The sequence below is a fragment of the Vicia villosa genome, linkage group LG3 (assembly GCF_029867415.1).
Source record: "Vicia villosa cultivar HV-30 ecotype Madison, WI linkage group LG3, Vvil1.0, whole genome shotgun sequence".
Classification (NCBI taxonomy): domain Eukaryota; kingdom Viridiplantae; phylum Streptophyta; class Magnoliopsida; order Fabales; family Fabaceae; genus Vicia; species Vicia villosa.
The window spans coordinates 191023212-191044288 of NC_081182.1; the positions used below are offsets into that span (position 1 = coordinate 191023212).

The 21077-nt window shown below is 36.8% G+C and overlaps 2 protein-coding genes and 1 pseudogene across 2 annotated transcripts; 1 reads left to right on the top strand and 2 right to left on the bottom strand.

The window, feature by feature from the left end:
* Positions 1 to 533: 533 nt before the first annotated feature.
* On the bottom strand, positions 534 to 5405 carry LOC131593157 (putative disease resistance RPP13-like protein 1). The gene is made up of 2 exons (XM_058865419.1): positions 1429 to 5405; positions 534 to 1207 (listed from the first exon to the last, which is right to left on the bottom strand). The coding sequence occupies exon 1, from the start codon at positions 5272 to 5274 to the stop codon at positions 1456 to 1458; it is 3819 nt and encodes a 1272-aa protein (XP_058721402.1). The 5' UTR covers positions 5275 to 5405; the 3' UTR covers positions 534 to 1207; positions 1429 to 1455.
* Positions 5406 to 7776: 2371 nt separating this feature from the next.
* Positions 7777 to 9457, top strand: LOC131659596 (uncharacterized). Its single transcript, XM_058928768.1, has one exon. It carries the CDS (start codon positions 8018 to 8020, stop codon positions 9455 to 9457), a length of 1440 nt encoding a protein of 479 aa, XP_058784751.1. The 5' UTR covers positions 7777 to 8017.
* Positions 9458 to 16038: 6581 nt separating this feature from the next.
* LOC131593158 (putative disease resistance RPP13-like protein 1) lies at positions 16039 to 20726 on the bottom strand (annotated as a pseudogene).
* Positions 20727 to 21077: the final 351 nt, after the last annotated feature.

Sequence of the window (21077 nt, forward strand, 5' to 3'; positions counted from 1 at the left end):
CTGATACTCGACGATCTGTCACTGGTTGGTGCATGTTTCTTGGCTCTTCATTGATCTCATGGAAAAGTAAGAAACAAGCGAGAGTCTCTAAATCTTCTACTGAATCTGAGTATCGTGCCATGTCTGCTGCTTGTTCTGAAATAATTTGGCTTCGTGGTCTATTGGCTGAACTTGGATTTCCTCAAATAGAGCCAACTTCACTTTATGCTGACAATACAAGTGCCATCCAAATTGTTGCGAATCCTGTTTTTCATGAACGCAAACATATTGAAGTTGATTGTCACTCAATCCGTGACGCTTATGATGACAGAATAATATCACTTCCTCATGTCAGTACTCAGTTGCAGATTGCAGATATTTTTACCAAGGTTGTTCCGCGTCCACGTCATCAGTTTCTTGTTAGCAAATTGATGCTCATTGACAAGCAGCATCAATTTGAGGGGGGATGTGAATAGGAATTAGTTTAAATGTATTTATTTAGTGTAATTACCGATATAGCCCTGTAACCTTTATATATACGAGAAATAATAATGAGAAAAGTATCAAGCCAAGAATTATTGACACAAAGATGCTGATGATAAGAAACCTACCGAGTAACTAAGTAAGTCTAAATCCGTGGCAGTTACAACCATTTTGCTCCTCTCAAACATTTTTACAAGAAGAATCATTACAATAACATGTTCCACTTTTGTAGGGTTTATGATTATCTTTAAAGCAAACATTCCAGAAAGACATTTTCTTGCTTCTAATTTATACTGTCTGAACTGAAACAGTATTATCTTTGGATGAACAATATCTTCAATGCACCAATTTATAATCCCAAGATAAATGAGAAAAAAAGTAATCTATTATGATTTGAAAAGTACTACACAAAAGAACATCAATCCTGATTATGTTACTCAAACAAGTTTCATGAATTTATAACCAAGAACAACATGGATTCTTCAACTTGTTCCATTATTTATGCTTCATGTTGCCACATACTTTTTATGAATCATTCAAATGATAAGAAAATATTACAAAGCTTACTGCATTGTACTCTCTCTGACTGGCTCCTACAGCCTATGAGCAATATACAATGATGATAAAATACAGATTGAATATTGGCGGAAATCAACGGGAACCATTTGGTTCCTCTAAAACAAGTTTACACGAAGAACAACAATAGCATGCACCTCTTTTGTCTTCAATTCATCAACTGCCACTCCTGAAAACAAGACAAAATATTACTTTCCTTTTCAATATTATCAGTGACATTTCAATTAATAAAATTGAAATTGGATAACAGTTTCAGAAAATAAAGATCAAATAAGCATTTGCTTCGAAGATTCTATTGTCAGATTCTCATTATTATATAAAATGTTTCGTTCAACAAAAATATATAATTCTAGTTTTGTTCACAAACAAGTATGAAAGAGAAAATGATACCTGAAACAATAGGAAGGCAACTTGTCTTCATATTGTGAGTTGGTTATTTATTTGTATGACAGGAATGTGAGCAATTTTGGACCAGTTTTCCTTCCTTTTATACCTTTCTTCTAACAGAGGGCAATCTCTGGTGGTCAGCCGCTTAAGAGAGGTAGGGAGATTGTCTTCTGGAAATGACTCAAGTTTGTCACAAAAACTAAATTCAAGTGATTTCAGCGAGGAAGGAAAGCAGTTTTCTGGCAATGACTTGAAATATAGACAGCGATCAAATCGGAGATCTTCGAGAGAGGAGAGGTGTCGAAGCCCATTTCTTTCAAAGGACATATTACCACTGACACTGAGAGACACAAGGGAGATGGGGAGCAACGAATCGACCATCAAGGTGTTATCCATTTCACTCCTTTCTCGAATTCTAAGTCTTGAAAGAGCGGTTAGGTCTTGGAGACCCCATTCATTTACATGCGGCATTGTTCTTGCAAAATAAATATAAATTGATCGTAATTTGGGAGGTAGACAAACTCCTTCACGAAATGACAACTCTCCACAACTCAGATACAAATGTTCAAGAACAGCGAGTGTGTACATCCGAAGATTGACTTCAATTGCTCTACGGGAGATGATTGTAAGTGACCGGAGGCTTGACGGCCAAGGTAAACTTTCTAAATTGAAAATGGAATTCAAACCTCTACATATACTAATGGAAAGTGTTTGGAGTGCAGGGAAACCGTTAAGTGGAAAGGACGTAAGCGCATCACAACTCTCACATATATCTAGACTTGTCATGGATGTGTAATTTCTCCAAGTTTCGGGAGGCATTAAGGATAACTTCCTACACCCTTCAATACGAAGTGACTGCAATGAAGTGGGAAGACCATTTGTAGGAAATGTAGTAAGAGACGGGATACGATAGAGTTCCAAGTGAGTAAGACAAACGCTACTCATAATCATTTTAGGCATAGACATTGGGTAACTTTCAAAAGTTGCATGTTGCAACAGAGATTCAGTCTCAAGCATTAACCATTGAGTGCTTTGAGCATACACTTCAGAATCTAAATCTTCTTCAATGTTTACTTTTTTGATTGACGATAGCCAATTCAAAGTATGTGATGTTTCCAATAGATTATAACAATCTCTTATTTTAATTTCTTCCATGCAAGGAAGCTTGCTAGGTAAATGTCCCTTTAGTTCAGGACAATAATGGAACTCCATTGTTCGAAGTCGAGGAAAAGCACAATTTATGCCTTCAAAAGGAAGCCAATATTTCCAATTTGGCATGCAGTGAAATTTCATATGCTCAAGGGACGGAAATGGTAGGAAGCTAGAATTGGAACATTCTTCTTGAATACAATAGAACTCTGGTCCAATTCTCTCCAATAACAACAAATTAGATATACTCAGCTCCTTGAGATAACGTAGTTGCCCTAGCGGTGGAAGTGTCAAGCAATATTCACAATTATGGATGTTAAGGGACACCATGTTAGAAAACAAAGAATTTCCAAACCAACTTGGAAAACTTGTCCCTCCATACAAATCAATGAGTAGGCTCTTTAAGTTTATTGGTGGTTGCAACATTTCAAGCACATCTTTCACTTTTAGTGAATCTTCACATTGTTTTCCCCATAACAACTCTAACTCCTCAATTTTCTCTTTGTTCTTCAGGTTGGCAGCTTCTACCTCTTTTGCATCAATGACATTGTATAGGTTTTTAATGGTAAATTTTCCTTGTAGGTTTGGAAATTTCCTTAGTTCTTTGATACTTAACCCTTCATGTCGCTTACCCACTAAAAAAACAGTCAAAGTTTGGAGGTTTTCTAGTCCACCAATTTCCGTAGGCAAATCTTTTATGTCAGTCTCACTTATATCAAGGTGACGTAAACTGATTAACTTTCCCATATGCACTGGCAATTCAGTGAGACTGTTGCAACCTAATAAAATCAAGGTTTGCAAATTGTGAAGGTTACATATTGTATCAGGTAGGCTTTTGATTTCAGTGAAGGACAAATCTAGATACCGCAATTGCACCAAATTGCCAATTGAGTTTGGTAGATTGATCATGTTTACATACTTCGATAGCGATAACACTCGCAACCTTTTCAGTGTTGGTAGCAAATCATCAACCACCTTAATGGATAAGTATTTAGGCCACGTATGATGGGAAATAGGAAGGAAACTTCGCAAGAATTTAAAATTGTAGAAGTGCTTAAACTTCATGAAAATATCATAATCTTCTTGAATATATGATAAATGACGAACCTTTTCAGAGATGTCACCACATTCACACCGACCACAAATTTTTCCAGATACGGCAGTAGCTAGGTCGTTGATAAGGTCATGCATGAAATAATATTTTCCACGAGCTCCACCATTTGACTGTTGAATTAAGGATCTAGACAACAATCCAATAAAGCATTCATCACCTACTTCCTCCGGTAATTTACCTGCTTGAGAACAATCAAGGAAACCCTCTGCCATCCACAACAAAATCAATTTCTTCTTATCAAGTGGATAATCCTTTGGAAAAATTGAACAATATGCAAAACATCTTTTCAAATGAGATGGAAGATATTGGTAACTCAAATGTAAAGCAGGCATAATGTTATCATTTGGTAAGTTCCATACATCACTATTCAAAATCCTAGTCCATTCCATTGTGTCTACCCTTGAACGTAGAAGTCCTCCCAGTGTTTTAGCAGCTATTGGCAATCCCCCACACTTTCTTGCAATCTTCCTACCAATCTCTTCAAGGGCTATGTTTTCTCTATTGTGATATTCATCATTTCCCAATGCATGTTTTGAGAGTATAGACCAACAATCTTCATGTGACAGAGGGTCTAGTTTATAAATAGGAAATGTCTTTGCCATTTCTGCAACTTTTTGTTGACGCGTTGTAATAATCACCGAACTTCCAGGTTTTCCATCAACAAGGGGACTTACTAGCTCATTCCAGTCATTGTAGCTATCATTCCACAAATCGTCCAGCACAATCAAAAATCTTTTCTTCCTCGTGTTTTTATTTAACTCAACTCGAAGAATGTCAAGATTATCGCTTTTCCATACCTTTGAAGCATTAGATGTTGTATTTCTAACAACTGATTCAAGGAGAGATTTGGTTACTCTCAGAATATCAAAGTCTTCTGATACACAAACCCAGACTTTGAAATCAAAATGTTGTTCAACTTTTTCATCATTGTAAACAAGTTGTGCTAGCGTTGTTTTTCCAACACCTCCCATACCCCAAATTGCAACAACACCTAAATTATTATTTTTTCTGGTGCCACTATCTGATACAAGCATATTAATGATTGTATCTTTATCATCATTCCTACCGACCATGACAGATTCATTAACCCCTGAACTTGAAGGTGGTCTTCGAGAAACTCTAGCACTTTTTGTTTGCAATCCAAGGGTATCTTTATGTTGTGCAAAAGGTTCAAGTGTTTCACACATGATCTTCAATTGGGAATTGATATCTCTATAGAAGTTTTTGAAAGGAGATGAAAGAAAACTCAACACCTCATTAGTTCTGCTTCCAGCTTGTCTATTCTCCATCTTGCACCGAAGGGAGTCATAACTTATTTCATTGACCAAATCCTCAGCATCTAAGACAACATCTTTCAAGTCATCTAGCCAATTTTTGACAACAGGGTTGCTGATCTGCTTCTCTTCTGCATCATCCAGCACAGCCTGAAGAGTGAGCAAGGTTGTTTGTAACTTTCTCAAGAGGGAGACATCCAGCTTGGTGTTTCGGATGTAATCAAGAAACTCAGTTGAGGCAAGTTTCTGGACTAAGGTTTGAAGAGTTGCAGAGAGAAAAGCACCTCCTATCATAGTTGCAGCTGCAGCCATCTTGTTTTGATTTTGTTAAAGCAAATCAGCTAGTAAGGAAGTTATAGCTAATAGGTGAATTTTGAACGAGATAAAGAGCAAATGGAAGTAAGGACGACTCAAATGTGAATGAGTGGACAAGAGTAGTTTTTTTGGATGGTTTGCTGTAAAGTAGAGAGCCACAAGAAGACTTGCTTGTTATAATTGATATTATTGTATGGGTCCATTATCCATAACAAAGACTCTACACAATCACAAAGTCAAATATGGTGTACAAGACTACTGCTATATACAGTTAATTGAAATTACAGTTTAGTTTCAACTTTCAAGCATTTATAAAAAAAATAGAGACTAGTCTTTGTTGAGCATTTTGTGTGATAAACGATGAACATAGCATATGATAAAATACTGACTACATATAATGAAACATATCTTTCTTCTATATTCATAAGAGGGATTGCATTATTACCTCCGAATTTTGTTCCTAGTTCTATAAATTTAATTTATCTTGACAAATCTCAATTTCAAATAAGATATTAGATTTCACCGCCAATATGTAGAAATAGTATGCAAATAATAATCAATAGCTAAAATCAAGGTTTACAAATAGTTAAGTTTACATACTGTATCGGAAAAGCTTTTGAATTTAGTGGAGGAGAGATCTACATACCGCATTTGCACCAAACTGCCAGATGAATCCGTTAGTTTTGTGAGGTTTGTATACTCTGATAGCAATGACACACACAACTATTTGAGTGATGGCACCAAATCTTCAACCTCCTTCATGGATAAGTAATTGATGTCAGCCAATGCAAAGTAGGTGGTGTTTCCAACAGATGAGCACAACCTTCTATTCAAATGATTCTCTGAAAGAAAGATGGCTAGGTATGTGTCCTCTATGTTCAGGATCATTGTGTGATTCTAGAGTTCTAAGATTATGAAAAGCAAAATTGGCGTGTTGTGAAATTTTGATATGCACAAGGGAAGGAAATGGTTGAAAGGAAGAATTCAGAGCTTCTCCTCCGTGGACATGATAGAACTCTGGGCCAATTGTCTCAAATACCTTCATACGTTCAAGCTTTGATATCAAAATATTGTCCGGCGTTTGCATCATAGTGAGCAAGCTTTGTAAAGTTCGTTTTAGCAACTCTTCCCATACCCACAGTCACTACAACACCTAAATTATTATTTCTGTTGGTGCCACTATCTAATGCGGGCATATTGACACTCTATCATTATCATCATTCCTACACACCATAGCAAAATGGTTGAAGGGAAGAATTGGGACTTTTTCCTCCGTGGACATGATAGAACTCTAGGCCAATTGTCTCCAATACCTTCATACATTTTCATCAAGCTTTGATATCAAAATGTTGTCCGGCATTTCCATCAAAGTCAGCAAGCTTTGCAGAGTTTGTTTTAGAGACTCCTCCCATACCCAAAATTGAAACAACACGTAAATAATCGTTTATTACATAAATCACAAACAATTATAACAGTGTGGTATAACTGCACATATGGAATATGTTCATGCTGTATTTGGTTAAATGGATCATTTTTTATGATCTTTCATACAATTATTCAATGAATCTAGGGATACAATTGTAAGTTATGACTGTACAACAACTTAAGTTAAGTTACACGTTTTCCAAAAACAAAAAATGGGGCAACAAGCAAATTTTGAAGGATTTAAATTGAAACTGCTAGATACAAATTATAACATATTATTAATCAATAATAGTAAGAGCGGTTACCTTGTAAGATTAGAGTTTTCCATCGGAAAAAATGAATGAATATGAAAAAATTACTACTCTCGTTGTCGTCTAGGGTTTTAAGAATATGAGAGGATTACTAAGTACTAAATGTTCTTTACTTACTCTAAACAATTGTCGGGATTGTACGGATGAAGATGGCAGACTCAAATAAAGAACCTGTGTATGCCAACAAGTCATCTGCATGCCTTCATCTTTTCTTGACTATTTGTCCATAGTTATCAACCATAAGTCTATCACACATAGAATTTTTATATCACCATTAGGTTATGTCTGTAAGCTACAGTGAGGCTGATCATTATTTTTGGTTTGTTTCATGTTGCAGAATGAGTACATGCCCACTTATCATTGCATTTGCTAATTTAATTCATCTTTATACTCTCAAAATTATCATATTACAATTTACAAGCCTTAAATTTTATCACATAATGTCATAATTTAACCAGCATAATTATTTCTATTAGGAAAGAATCCAATGAAGTGAGTAACATATTACAATTTAAAATAATTATTTCTATTATTTGTGTTTTGTATTTTAACTTTTCATTAAAATAATTTAATTATTGTTTTAACATATATTAAAAGTAACAATGGTTATGAATTATGATTAAACAAGGACTAATGGAGCAGTTGACTTGGTAATGACTTGAGTAACATATTACAATGTTTTTTTTCAAAAAAGCAAAATCAGAATTCTAAACCAATACAAAATAGCCCCCTTTACAGTAGAGAGCACTAGAGTCACCACCACATTTTGAACTAGTCCCCAAACACACTCCCTCTTAGAAACCCTCCAAAACTATTACAGATTGGCATTTATCAGTACAAGCAGAATAGCTACTAAATCAACCCAGAATCATTGGAAATAATTATTGAACTTTCCTGGAGAGTGTGCAAACCAGCTTTGGTATCTTTCCTCGAAATTTCAGCTGAAATTTCACAAAACTTGTCACAGCCGATGTCATAAAGTGAAACAATTCTTACACACTAACATGCCAACTCTCATCCAAACTTGGAGATGGTTGGTGAAGCCTAAAGTGTGGAGATTTGTAGGTTTCACCTCAGCTGTTGTTGGACTTGTCTGTTATGCTCGAAGCTCTTCCTTCAACTATCTCTTTGGAAAATGGAATCCCTTGAAGATTGTTCTTTACAGCGTATTCGGCCTCATCATCAGCCTCATGATTTTCTGTGCAGAGTTACTACCGCGCTCCACAAGTCTTCGGTTCAAAGCTCATACAGCATTTCTTGTACTGGCCGTCACATCTTCCTATTCCTTTATCTTCGACAAAGTGGTGAAAGGGACACCAGATCTATATAGCCTCTTTTCATGCGCTGCCTTTGCTGTCATGTCTCTCAGCCTGTCGACGCAAACTCAGTTTGGATTTGAAATTGATCTTCTCTACTTCTTCCTCGGATGTCTAATTGTGCAACTCATGAAGATCAAATGGCAGCTATTCGTTGTTGGAGCAGCTTTCAGCTATGGTCTTATTATTACCCGTACTTCATTTTCTTCCATAGACGATGGAGAAAATAATCAGTACCCCGACCTCCATGATATTTTTGTGGTGACTCCAGGACTACAACTCACCACTTCTGATATTGCTAATGCTAGCAATAACAATGGCATCAATTCACCACAGTTGGTGATCATCACTGATATTAGCAGTATGATGGAACAACTCAGGAAATTTGTGACTGCGCTTCAGCATGAAAATTCTAATTTCATTCAAATGCTTTTGGAGCATGTTAAAAATTATGTGGTGGCCGATCCTAACTACTTGATGGATGCACTGAAGCCAGAAACCATCAAAGGCCTCGAGGAAACAGCAGAGGTTATGGTGAGCGCTGGGTTTGAGAAGGATTTTTCCGATGTGTACATCAATTTCCGTAGGGAATGCTTAAACCAGTGCCTAATGCATATATTTTTCGGGTTGCATAATTTCAGCGTCAAGGATGTCCATAGTATGCCGTGGAAAAACCTCGAAGCTGAGATTGAGAAATGGATTAAAGCTTTCAATGTCACTCTCAAGATACTCTTACCTGGCGAGAGACGACTCTGCAGTCGCATCTTATCCTCAACCACAGCAGATTTGTCCTTCGTGGAGATTTCTAGGGGATCCACCACTCAGCTATTGAATTTTGCCAACTCCATTGCCAATGGAAGGCGTTCTCCAGAGCGTTTGTTTAAAATGCACGAGGTGTTTGAAACATTGCGTGATCTAATTCCAGACTTTGATTTGTTATTTTGTGAAGAGTACAGTGTGTCTCTAAGAAATAAAGCAATTACGATATGGGATAGATTGGGGGAAGCAGTCAGAGAGATTTTCATGGAGTTGGAGGATCTAGTTGACAGTTCCTCAACTTATGGGCAGATGCATAGGATTATGGATGCTTTGGAGAGCAGTTTGAATGAAAAGTTCAAATTCCAGTAGATTTTGTGTTGTGGATCTCCTTACCGATTCAGCATCGCAATTAGTATTTGCATTTCATTTGGTTAGCATTTAGTGGTGTATTAACTGTTTTCATTTCAAACTGAGAGGTTAGTTAGATGTATGCTAATGACCAAAAGTCGCCGAAAAGAAGAAAATTAGTCAGAAATGAAGTTTTACTCAATCTTCAACATTTATTTATGCTTAGTGTTTTACTCAATTTTTTTGCATATACTTAGAAGTTAGAACCTAGAACAACATGGATTCTTCAACATTTATTTATTCTTCGTGTTTTACATACTTAAAAAAGCAATGTAACAGAATTTATATGAATCATATGATCATTCAAATGTTAAGAAAATATTACAACGCTTCCGTAACTCAAATAGCTCGAGCCCATTTACAACCTTGCATTCAAATCAATATGTGAATGGGTTGAAATTGAGCGAAATGCATGGGCCCAAAATAAAGACATGACACAACCACATAGTTTCATGCATTTTATTAGCAGGAAAAAAAATACTAAGTGAAAGTAGTAAACTAAGACTTAATTATAAGAAATTCGGCAAAAAATGGAAGTAAAGTTAAAACTTCCTAGTAAAAACATAAAAAGAAAAATAAATGCTATTTTCTTGTTCTCTATTTGGAAACATGCAGGTTAGAACATGGAAATTATTTAGAATGTACTTTCTCAAACTAGTGGTGAATAATCTTCTCAGTAGCTTTTTCCTTTTAAAACAATTATCAAGAGTGATGTTGTGAGGTATTTGAGGAGCTGCTTTTATAAAGATGGCAAGTGGGGGCGCATATAAATGTTGGTGACGACGTAGTTTCTAACGAAGATTGACCGTAGGCCTCTGGTTCTTATGGCAAGGTGCGTGTTAGTATCAATGACAATTGATACTTTCGGACAACAACGACAACGGTCTGGTGACTACTTTACGGTTTGGCACCAGATCAAGCACTCGAACTACATAAAGATCAGCATGCGCCAGTTTCATATATTCTACTCATTCTCTCATTCAAACTAATTTTCAATTATTCACTGGAACTTCTTAACCGGTCCCTCCACCGCCAAAGGCAGAAAGTCCAATCAAACTCAATCATCCATAATAGTCTGCAAACATCATTGTGAGTTTGAATTTTATATCAAAACAATTTGCTGTCATCTGTTGGAACGACCATCAATTCTCTTTTTTACGTTCACATTCATGGCAGACCGAAAAGTATACACACTCATAGATTGTTTTCTATATGCTTTTCAACTCCAGCCTCCATCTCATTTGTGTCGCCGAAACAACACCTTCGAAACCTCAAAATTGAAGCTTCTAAATTCATCTGCGAGAGAGAAATCAAGCACACATCCATGACATGAAAGTAGTATGTACCTCTGGCTTCAGTAACCTATGCACTATGTAGGCCTTACCACTAACAACCATATTAACAGGAAAATATATGGAATCTGAACGATATTGTAACAAAAAAAGTTTTTACAAGATTCAATCTGTTACAGGAATTAATGCATGTCCACATTAATGAACAGAAGATTTCAAACAACAATCAAATGTTAAGAAAACATTACAAAGCTTACTGCATTCTTTTCTATCAGTTGAAATATTTGATAATATTATATGATAACTGTACAAGGATTCCTCCTTTATATAGAAGGAATTACAACAGGTGATTGACTATAGTTTAGGAAGGAAATCCTAAATTAAAGAAAGAATAAATCATAATAAGAAACTACCTAAAATAAACTATATAGAAAAGGAACAAAATAATTATTTACAGACAGAATTATTTTCTGCCAGTTAAGAGCTGTAAATACTGTAATTTACAGTCTGTCAACACTCCCCCTCAAGCTGGCTTAAAGATATCCTCCATAGACAGCTTGCTAGTGATGTTGTCAAATGATTTTTTCGGTAATCCTTTGGTTAGGATGTCTGCTGATTGTTCTGTAGTGGGAATATATGTAATACAGATCTGCCCCCTTTCTATCTTCTCTTTGATGAAGTGTTTATCAACTTCGACATGCTTGGTCCTATCATGTAGCACCGGGTTATGTGCAATAGATATTGCTGACTTGTTGTCGCAATATAGTTTTATTGGAGGAGAACTATGAACCTTTAACTCTTGTAGAAGTTTTTTCACCCATAATGACTCACAAATTCCATGAGCAAGTGCTCTAAATTCCGCTTCTGCACTACTCCTTGCTACAACATTCTGTTTTTTGCTTCTCCAACTAACTAAGTTTCCTCCAACAAAGGTGCAATAGCCTGATGTTGATCTTCGGTCTGTCACACTCCCAGCCCAGTCAGCATCAGTGTAGCCTTCTACCTGAAGATGTCCATGATTTTTATAAAGAAGTCCCCTTCCAGGTGATCCCTTCAAATATCTTAGGATTCTGAAAACTGCCTCCAAGTGTTCATGACCTGGTGCATGCATAAACTGACTTACCATGCTTACAACAAAGGCTATGTCAGGACGCGTGTGAGATAGATATATTAGCCTTCCCACTAGTCGCTGATACCTTCCTTTGTCCACCATATTTTCTGTTTCAGCTGGTTGTAGTTTTAAGTTGGGCTCCATAGGTGTTTCTGCAACCTTGCATCCAAGTAATCCTGTTTCTTTTAAAAGATCCAGAATATACTTTCGCTGGTTCATAAATATACCTTCCTTTGATCTTGCAAATTCAATTCCAAGGAAGTATTTCAAGGGGCCAAGTTCCTTGATTTGAAAAACTTTAGCAAGTTTCTCCCTCAAATTTTTGAGTTCCAAACTATCATCACCTGTTAGAATAATATCATCAACATAAACAATCAAGATAGCAATCTTATTATTTGTTGAACGTTTATAGAATAATGTGTGATCAGCTTGGCTTTGGATATATCCAAGCCCTTTTACCACTGTTCCAAACCTTTCGAACCATGCTCGTGGAGATTGTTTTAGGCCATATAATGACTTCTTTAATCTACACACCTTATTTCTTCCAAGTTCTTCTTCAAAGCCCGGGGGAAGGCTCATAAACACTTCTTCCTCTAGTTCCCCATTCAAGAAAGCATTCTTTACATCCAATTGATGTAAAGGCCAGTTGGAATTTGCAGCAAGGGATAGAAGAATTCGAACAGAGTTAAGTTTAGCGACTGGAGCAAAAGTCTCCTGATAGTCTACTCCGTAAGTTTGGGTGAATCCCTTTGCTACTAATCTCGCCTTGTACCTTTCTACACTCCCATCAGCCTTGCACTTAATAGTAAAGACCCACTTACAGCCCACTTGTTTTTTGTCACGTGGTAGGTCAACAAGTTCCCAAGTCCCAGTCTTTTTCAATGCATTCAACTCTTCTAAGACTGCTAAATTCCAATTTGGATCATCTAGTGCTTCCTCAATGTTTCTAGGCACAAACAGATTTGTTATTTTAGAGGTAAAGGCTCTGTGATTTTGGGAAAGATTTTTATAAGAAACATATTGAGAAATGGGATGGTTTGTGGTAGTCTTTTTTGAGTTTTGAGTGCAGGTTCTGGTTCCTTTCCTAATAGCTATGGGCAGTTCAATAGTAGAAGTGGGAATTTCAGTGTTACCTCGACTTTCTCTTGGTATTTCTCCTTGGCCTTCCTCCGGAAATTCTGCTTGGTTTGTTGCTGAGATGATGGGCTGCTCTTTGATCCTTTTAGGATATTTCCGAATATAAACACGACACTCTTTATTTGACTGTGGTATTTCTTTCCCTGTTTGGGCTCCACCTAAGTCTGGCATAGGATTTCCTTTGGAAAATTCAGGACTTGTTTCCACATGGTCTTCCTTGTTGTGTTCATTTCTTTGATCAATAAAATTTGTATTTTCAGTATGCACAACAGGGATAGGCAATGGTTCATGCACATGTAAAAAATTGTCTTCACTCAAAATATCATTCTCCCCCTGAAGGGAATTTTTTTGAAAAAAAGGTTGATGTTCTAGAAAGGTAACATCCATGCTAACACAAAGCTTTTTTGTAATAGGATTAAATACCCTGTACCCTTTTTGGTTTGGAGAATATCCAACAAAAATGTGCTTTTCTGCCCTTGGGTCCAATTTAGACCGAGATATGGAGGGTGTATGCATGAAAACAGTACAACCAAACACTTTTAAAGGCATTTCAGTATGTAATCGACATGCTGGAAAAATTGTTTTGAAAGTGTCCAAAGGTGTGCGGTAATTTAACACACGAGTGGGCATTCTATTTATAAGATAGGTTGCTGTTAGGACAGCATCCCCCCACAAATATTTTGGAACATTACTCTCAAACATGATGGCACGAGCCACTTCAAGGAGATGTTTATTTTTTCTCTCAGCAGTGCCATTTTGTTGAGGAGTATTTGGACATGTCGATTGATGCTGAATGCCTTTATTTTTCAAAAACTCATTGAGATTTTTGTTAAAATATTCAGTTCCATTGTCACTTCTCAAAATGGAGATTTTTGTGTCAAATTGAGTTTCTACCATTTGTGAAAAAAGTTTAAATATATTAGGAACTTCAGATTTTTCATGCATAAGGTAGACCCAACATAATCGGGTGTGATCATCAATAAATGTTACAAACCACCTTTTTCCAAATTGTGTTGTAATTTTTGAAGGACCCCAAACATCGCTATGGATTAAATAGAAAGGTCTAGATGCATGATAAGGTTGAGAGTAATAAGGAGCTCTCTGATTTTTAGCAAGAACACAACTTTCACATTCAAGAGAAGAACAATCAATATTTTTGAATAAGTTTGGAAACAAATGCCTAAGATATTGAAAACTCGGGTGCCCTAGTCTCTTATGCCAGAGCATTATTTGGTCCCTAACAGGTACGGAACTCATACCACTTAGACCATGAGCTTCTTTATTTTCGAACATATCCTCAAAGTAGTAAAGTCCATCCATCATCTTAGCACTGCCAATCATCTTCCCCGAAGTCCGGTCCTGAAAAACACAATGAGTGTCAAAAAATTTCACACTGCAATGAGAATCAGTGCAGATTTTGCTAACAGAGAGAAGATTATAGGTAAGTTTAGGTACATGTAAAACATTTTTTAAGTCAATGGTTTTAGATAAGGTAATATTCCCTTTCCCTGCAATTGCGGAGAAAGTACCATCTGCAGTTCTAATTTTTTCACTTCCAGAAGAAGGAGAATAGGTTTTAAATAAAGAAGAAAGACTGGTCATATGATCCGAGGCACCTGAATCAATGATCCAAGGTACACACATATTTGAGGTACAATTAAGGGAGCTAGGGATACTCGAATTACCTGTTTGTGCCACAGAACCACTAGGGGTACCAGATAAAAAATTAGAATTTAACAACCTTATGAGTTCCTCAACTTGTTCCTTTCTCAAAGAAGTCTTTTCTGCCTCATGAGCTGTAGGAAAGGGTCTGTGAACTTTAGAACCTGATTTGTTGCCCTTTAGATGAGCTGGTCTCCCGTGAATTTTCCAGCAAGTTTCCCGTGTATGACGTGGTTTGTTGCAGTGGTCACACCAGAGGTTTGAAAAATTCTTCTGGTTAGCTGAACTTTTAAGGGCAGTAGTTTCTGCAGCAAGAGCGTTGGTTTCGGGAGGAGGTGGAACAATTTTGATCTTTCCCATCATCACACTTCTCCTAGTTTCCTCTCTTCTGACTTCAGCAAAGACCTCACCCAATGAAGGTAAGGTTGCTCTCCCAATGATCCTGCCACGAAGTTCATCTAGTTCCTCATTCAGACCTGCAAGAAATTGAAATATTCTACCTTCTTCCACTGTCTGTTGATGGTGTTTGGCATCCTCTGCAGAGTTCCACTTGTAAGTGTTGAAGAGATCAAGGTCCTGCCAAACCCGCTTCAAAGAGTGGAAGTATTTTGTCACGTTATTACCTCCCTGGCGAATTTCTCTGGCTTGCAAGGTGAGTTCATAAATCTGAGATTTATTTCCAAGGTCAGAATACATTTCTGTGACACTATCCCATAGCTCTTTGGCTGTGGAATAGCACATGTAATTGCTGCTAATGTCCTCCTCCATGGAGTTTACCAGCCAAGTCATGACCATGGAGTTTTCAGCATCCCAAACAGCATACTGTGGATCAGCAGTATCTGGCTTGGGTCGCTCACCATTGAGGTATCCGAGTTTTCCTCTGCCACGAATATACAACTGGATAGATTGGTGCCACCGGAAGTAGTTCGACCCATTGAGTCGAAAGGTGGTGATTTGGACAGAATGAGATTCCCCGAAAAAAACTCGCTGCAAGTCTTTGGGGGCGACAATCTCTTTATTCTGATCATTGCTGGTGGTTGAGGAACTGTCAACCATGGCTGCAAATCAGAGGCGCAGAGATCGTTGCTCTGATGCCAAGTTGAAATATTTGATAATATTATATGATAACTGTACAAGGATTCCTCCTTTATATAGAAGGAATTACAACAGGTGATTGACTATAGTTTAGGAAGGAAATCCTAAATTAAAGAAAGAATAAATCATAATAAGAAACTACCTAAAATAAACTATATAGAAAAGGAACAAAATAATTATTTACAGACAGAATTATTTTCTGCCAGTTAAGAGCTGTAAATACTGTAATTTACAGTCTGTCAACACTATCTGTCTGGCTCATGCAGCTTATGAAGAATAAAGAAGATGCAATCAAATGATGATCCAATACATACTTAATATTAGCTACCGAAATCAAATCATGCGAAAATCAACAGAAAGTATTTGATTCCTCTAAAACAAGTTTACATGAAGAACCACAACAATCGCATGCACCCCTTTTTATCTTCAATTCATCATCTGGGCTGTTTTTCATCCACTTGGGCCTCTCCTGAAAATAAGTCCAAAAGAGTTACTTTCCTTTTCAATATTGGCAACAGTTTTCACAGAATTGTCAAAGAAGCGAAGAAGTAAAATCGGTAACAGTTTAAGAAAATGAAGATCAAATAAGCATTTTCCTTTCATTTTCCCAATGACAGATTGTCAAATTCTCATTATAGTATAAAATATTTCAATTCATAGACAAACATGTTTCATAACAAAACACAATGTGTTATTTATTGAAGCTGAATAACCATATCCCAAAAAAGAACTCTTTCTATCAAACTAAAAAGCATTATAGAAAAGTCTCAAACAACATTAAAAAGAACTCTTACAATAAAAGTTGATGCAAAAAGTATACATGAAATCTCTAGAGATGATATGAAAAATATTTAGAGATGTGTTTGGATTGTGAACATAAATTAACAAGAATGAAAGACAAAATCATACCGGAAACATCACGAAGGTAACTTGTCTTCATATTGTGACATTGTAATTTATTTGTATGAAAGGAATGTGAGCAATTTTGGACCAATTTTCCTCCCTTTTGTACCTTTCTTCTAACTGAGGGCAATATTTGATGGTCAATCGCTTAAGAGAGGTTGGGAGGCTGTCTTCTGGTAATGACTCGAGTTGTTTACAGAAAGAAAATTGAAGTGATTTCAGCGAGGAAGGAAGGTAGTTTTCTGGCAATGACTTGAGATGCAAACAACTCAGAAAGTGGAGATTTTGGAGAGACGAGAGGTGTGGAAGCCCATTTCCTTCAAAGGACAGATTGCCACCGACAGTAAGAGACACAAGGGAGATGGGGAGAATCAAATCCATTGTCAAGGTGTTATCCATTTCGCCCTTTTCTTGAATTGTCAAGCTTGAAAGAGCAGTTAGTTCTTGAAGACCCCATTCCTTTACATGCGGCTTTGTTTCTCGAAAAGAAATCTCAATTGATTGTAATGTTGGGGGTAGACAAACTCCTTCACGAAATGACAATTCTCCGGGACAACTCAGACCCAAATATTTAAGACTGGTGAGTGTGTCCAACCGAAGATTGACATTAAGTGATTCATCTGAAAGATGGGATATGATCTTAAGTGATTGGAGGGTTGAATGTTGATGTGAAGGACTTTCTGAAATAAAAATGGAATTCATACTCCTGCAATATTTAATGAAAAGTGTTTGGAGTGCGGGGAAACCATCAAGTGGAAACGACGTAAGTGAATCACAGCTATCCTCCATATCAAAACTTACAAGTGATGTGTAATTTTGAAATGTTTCGAAAGGCATGAAGGATAACTTGCTACACCCTACAATACGCAGTGATTGCAATGAAGTGGGTAGACCATTTGGGGGAAACGCAGTGAGAGATGGAATATGGCAGAGTTCCAAGTGGGTAAGACGGATGCTTCTACTCATAATCATTTTAGTAAAAGGAATAGACATTGAGGAACTTTCAAAAGTTGCAGGTTGCAATGGAGAGTTTGTCTCAAGCATTAAAGCTCTATAAACAAACTCTTTATAAACTAAATCTCCTTTAACTTTTACTTTTTTGATTGATGACAACCAATGCAAAGTATGTGGTGTTTCCTGTAGATTATGACAACCTCTTATTTCAATTTCTTCCATCCAAGAAAGGTGACTAGGCAAATGTCCCCTTAGTTCAGGACAATTATCTAACTCCATTCTTCTGAGTCGAGGAAATGCTAACTTTAAACCTTCAAAAGGAAACCATTCCTTCCAATTTGGCATGTCGTAAAATTTCATTTCCTCAAGGGATGGAAATGGTTGGAAGGTAGAATTGGAACGTTCTCCTTCTTGAACACAATAAAATTCTGGTCCAATTCTCTCCAACTTCAACAATCCCAATATACTCAGCTTCCTGAGAGATGGTAGTTGCCCTAGCGGTGGAAGTGTTATGCAATTTTCACAATTATGGATGCTAAGGGACACCATGTTAGGTAGCAAAGAACTTCCAAACCAACTCGGAAAACTTCTCCCACCATACAAGTCGATGTGTAGGCTCGCTAAATTTCTTGATGGTTGCAACATTTCAAGCACATCCTTCACTTTTAGCAAGTCTTCACTTTGTATTCCCCACATCAACTGTAACTCCTCAATTTTCTCGTTGTTTTTCAGGTTTAAATCTTCTGCCTCTTTGACATCAGCAACATTATGCAGCTCCTTGATGGTAAGTTTTCCCTGTAGGTTTGGGAATTTCCCTAGCTCTTTGATACTTAACCCTTCATGTCCCCTACCCACACAAAAAACAGTCAAAGTTTGGAGGTTTTCTAGTCCACAATTTCCATAGGCAACTCTTTTATGTTAGTCCCACTTATATCAAGGTGACGTAAACTGACTAAGTTTCCCATATGCACTGGCAATTCAGTGAGACTGTAGCAACCTAATAAATTCAAAGTTTGCAAATTATAAAGGTTACATACTGTATCAGGCAAACATTTGATTTTAGTGTGTGAAAGATCTAGATACCGCAAGTGCACCAAATTACCAATTGAATCTGGTAAATAGGTGAAGTTTCTATATTTTGATAGCGATAATACGCGCAACCTTTTAAGTTGTGGTAGCAGATCCTCAACCACCTTAGTGGATAAGTAATTGTGTGACCTTCGAAAGTTAATGGGTAGGAAGCTTCGCAGGCATTTAAAATTGTAGAAAGGCCTAAATTTATCGAAAGTATCAAACTCTTCTTGAATATAACAATATTCCCCAGATACGGTTATAGCTAAGTCGTAGATAAGGTCATGCATGGAAAAAAAAATTCCATGAGCTTCATCATTTGATTGTTGAATTAAGGATCTAGACAACAATTCTGCAAAGCAGTCATCACCTACTTCTTCAGCCAATTTACCCTCCTGAGAACAATCAAGGAAGCCCTCTGCCATCCACAACAAAACCAATTTCTTCCTATCAAGTGGATAATACATTGGAAAATTTGAACAATATGCAAAACATATTTTCAAATGAGATGGAAGATATTGGTAACTCAAATATAAAGCAGGCATAATATTATCATTTGGTAAGTTCCATACATCGCTGTTCAAAATCTCAGTCCACTCCGTTGTGTCTACCCTTGAACGTAGAAGTCCTCCCAGTATTTTAGCAGCTATTGGCAATCCACCACACTTTCTTGCAATCTTCCTACCAATGTCTACAAGGGCTATGTTTTTACCAGAATGATATCCATCACTTCCCAATGCATGTTCTAAGAGTAAAACCCCACAGTCATCATTTGACAGAGGTTCTAATTGAAAAATAGGAAATGTTTTTGCCATCTCTGCAACTTCTCTATCGCGCGTTGTTATAATCACCGAAGTTCCAGGTTTTCCATCAATGAGGGGACTTACAAGCTCCTCCCAATCACTGTAATTGTTATTCCACAGATCATCTAGTACAAACAAAACTTTTTTGTTCTTTATGTTTTTATTTAATTCAACTCGAAGAATATCAAGATTTTCGCTTTCCCATACCCTTGAAGCAGCCGATGTTGTTTTTCTAACAACAGATTCAAGGAGAGACTGAGTTACTCTCACAACATCAAAGTCCTCTGTTACACAAACCCATACCTTGAAATCAAAATGTTGTTCAACTGTTTTATCATTGTAAACCAGTTGTGCAAGGGTCGTTTTTCCGACACCCCCCATACCCAAAATTGCAACAACACCTAAGTTATTTTTTTTGCTGGGGCCATATTCTGATAGAAGCATATTGATGATTGTATCTTTATCAACCTCCCTACCCACTATGATAGATTCATTAACCCCTGAACTTGAAGGTGGCCTTCGAGAAACTCTAGCACTTTTTGTTTGCAATCCAAGGGTATCTTTATGTTGTGCAAAAGGTTCAAGTGTTTCACACATGATCTTCAACTGGGAATTGATGTCTCTATAGAAGTTTTTAAAAGGAGAGCTTTTAAAAGGAGATGAAAGAAAGTTCCACACCTTATTAATTATGTTTCCAGCTTGTGTATTCTCCATCTTGCACCGAAGGGAGTCATAACTTATTTGATTGATCAAATCCTCAGCATCTAAGACAACATCTTTCAAGTCATCTAGCCATTTTTTGACAGCAAGATTGTTGAGCTCCCTCTTTTCTGCATCATCCAGCACAGCCTGAAGAGTGAGCAGGGTTGTTTGGAACTTTCTCAAGAGGGAGACATCCAACTTGGTGTTTCTTACGTAATCACGAAACTCTTTTGAAGCAAGTTTCTCAACTAAGGTTTGAACAGATGCAGATAGAAAAGCACCTCCTATCATAGTTGCAGCTGTAGCCATCTTGTTTCAATCGAATAGGTGAATTTTGAAAAAGATAAAGAGGTATGGAAATTGAGGTATAGCAGTAATTGCAAGTAAGGAGCAAAGACTGAATATCATATGAATGAATGGTTTGGCTGTAAAGGTAGACACAAGAAGACTCGCATGTGAATGAATAGCATTAGTAATAATACTTTTTTGTTGGAAAGCAAAGCTCACTAATGGTTTATGGACCCATATCCCAATATATGCAAGAAAAGTTGTTATCTTCAAAAAAGCAATTGGCATCTTTGAATAAAGATAATAGTCATTTTACTAAATTGCATTATTAGTTTACTGGTGTGTTTTCTACTTTTATAAATACAAAGTTCAAGTAATAGTTATTAGTGAATAAAGTGTAATGTGTATAATATTAGTTTGTTGTTATAATTGAAAAAATAACAATTAATGCTTGCATACTATTTCTACCAAGGTTAGAACAGAAGCTTTCAACAGTAATATTCTGGATAATAACAATTAATGTTTCCATTTACATATATATATGAATTCAGACTATTACTGCG

Excerpts from the sequence above, each read along its gene's own strand:
- LOC131593157 (XM_058865419.1), bottom strand. The coding sequence starts at position 5,274 with ATGGCTGCAGCTGCAACTATGATAGGAGGTGCTTTTCTCTCTGCAACT.
- LOC131659596 (XM_058928768.1), top strand. The coding sequence starts at position 8,018 with ATGCCAACTCTCATCCAAACTTGGAGATGGTTGGTGAAGCCTAAAGTG.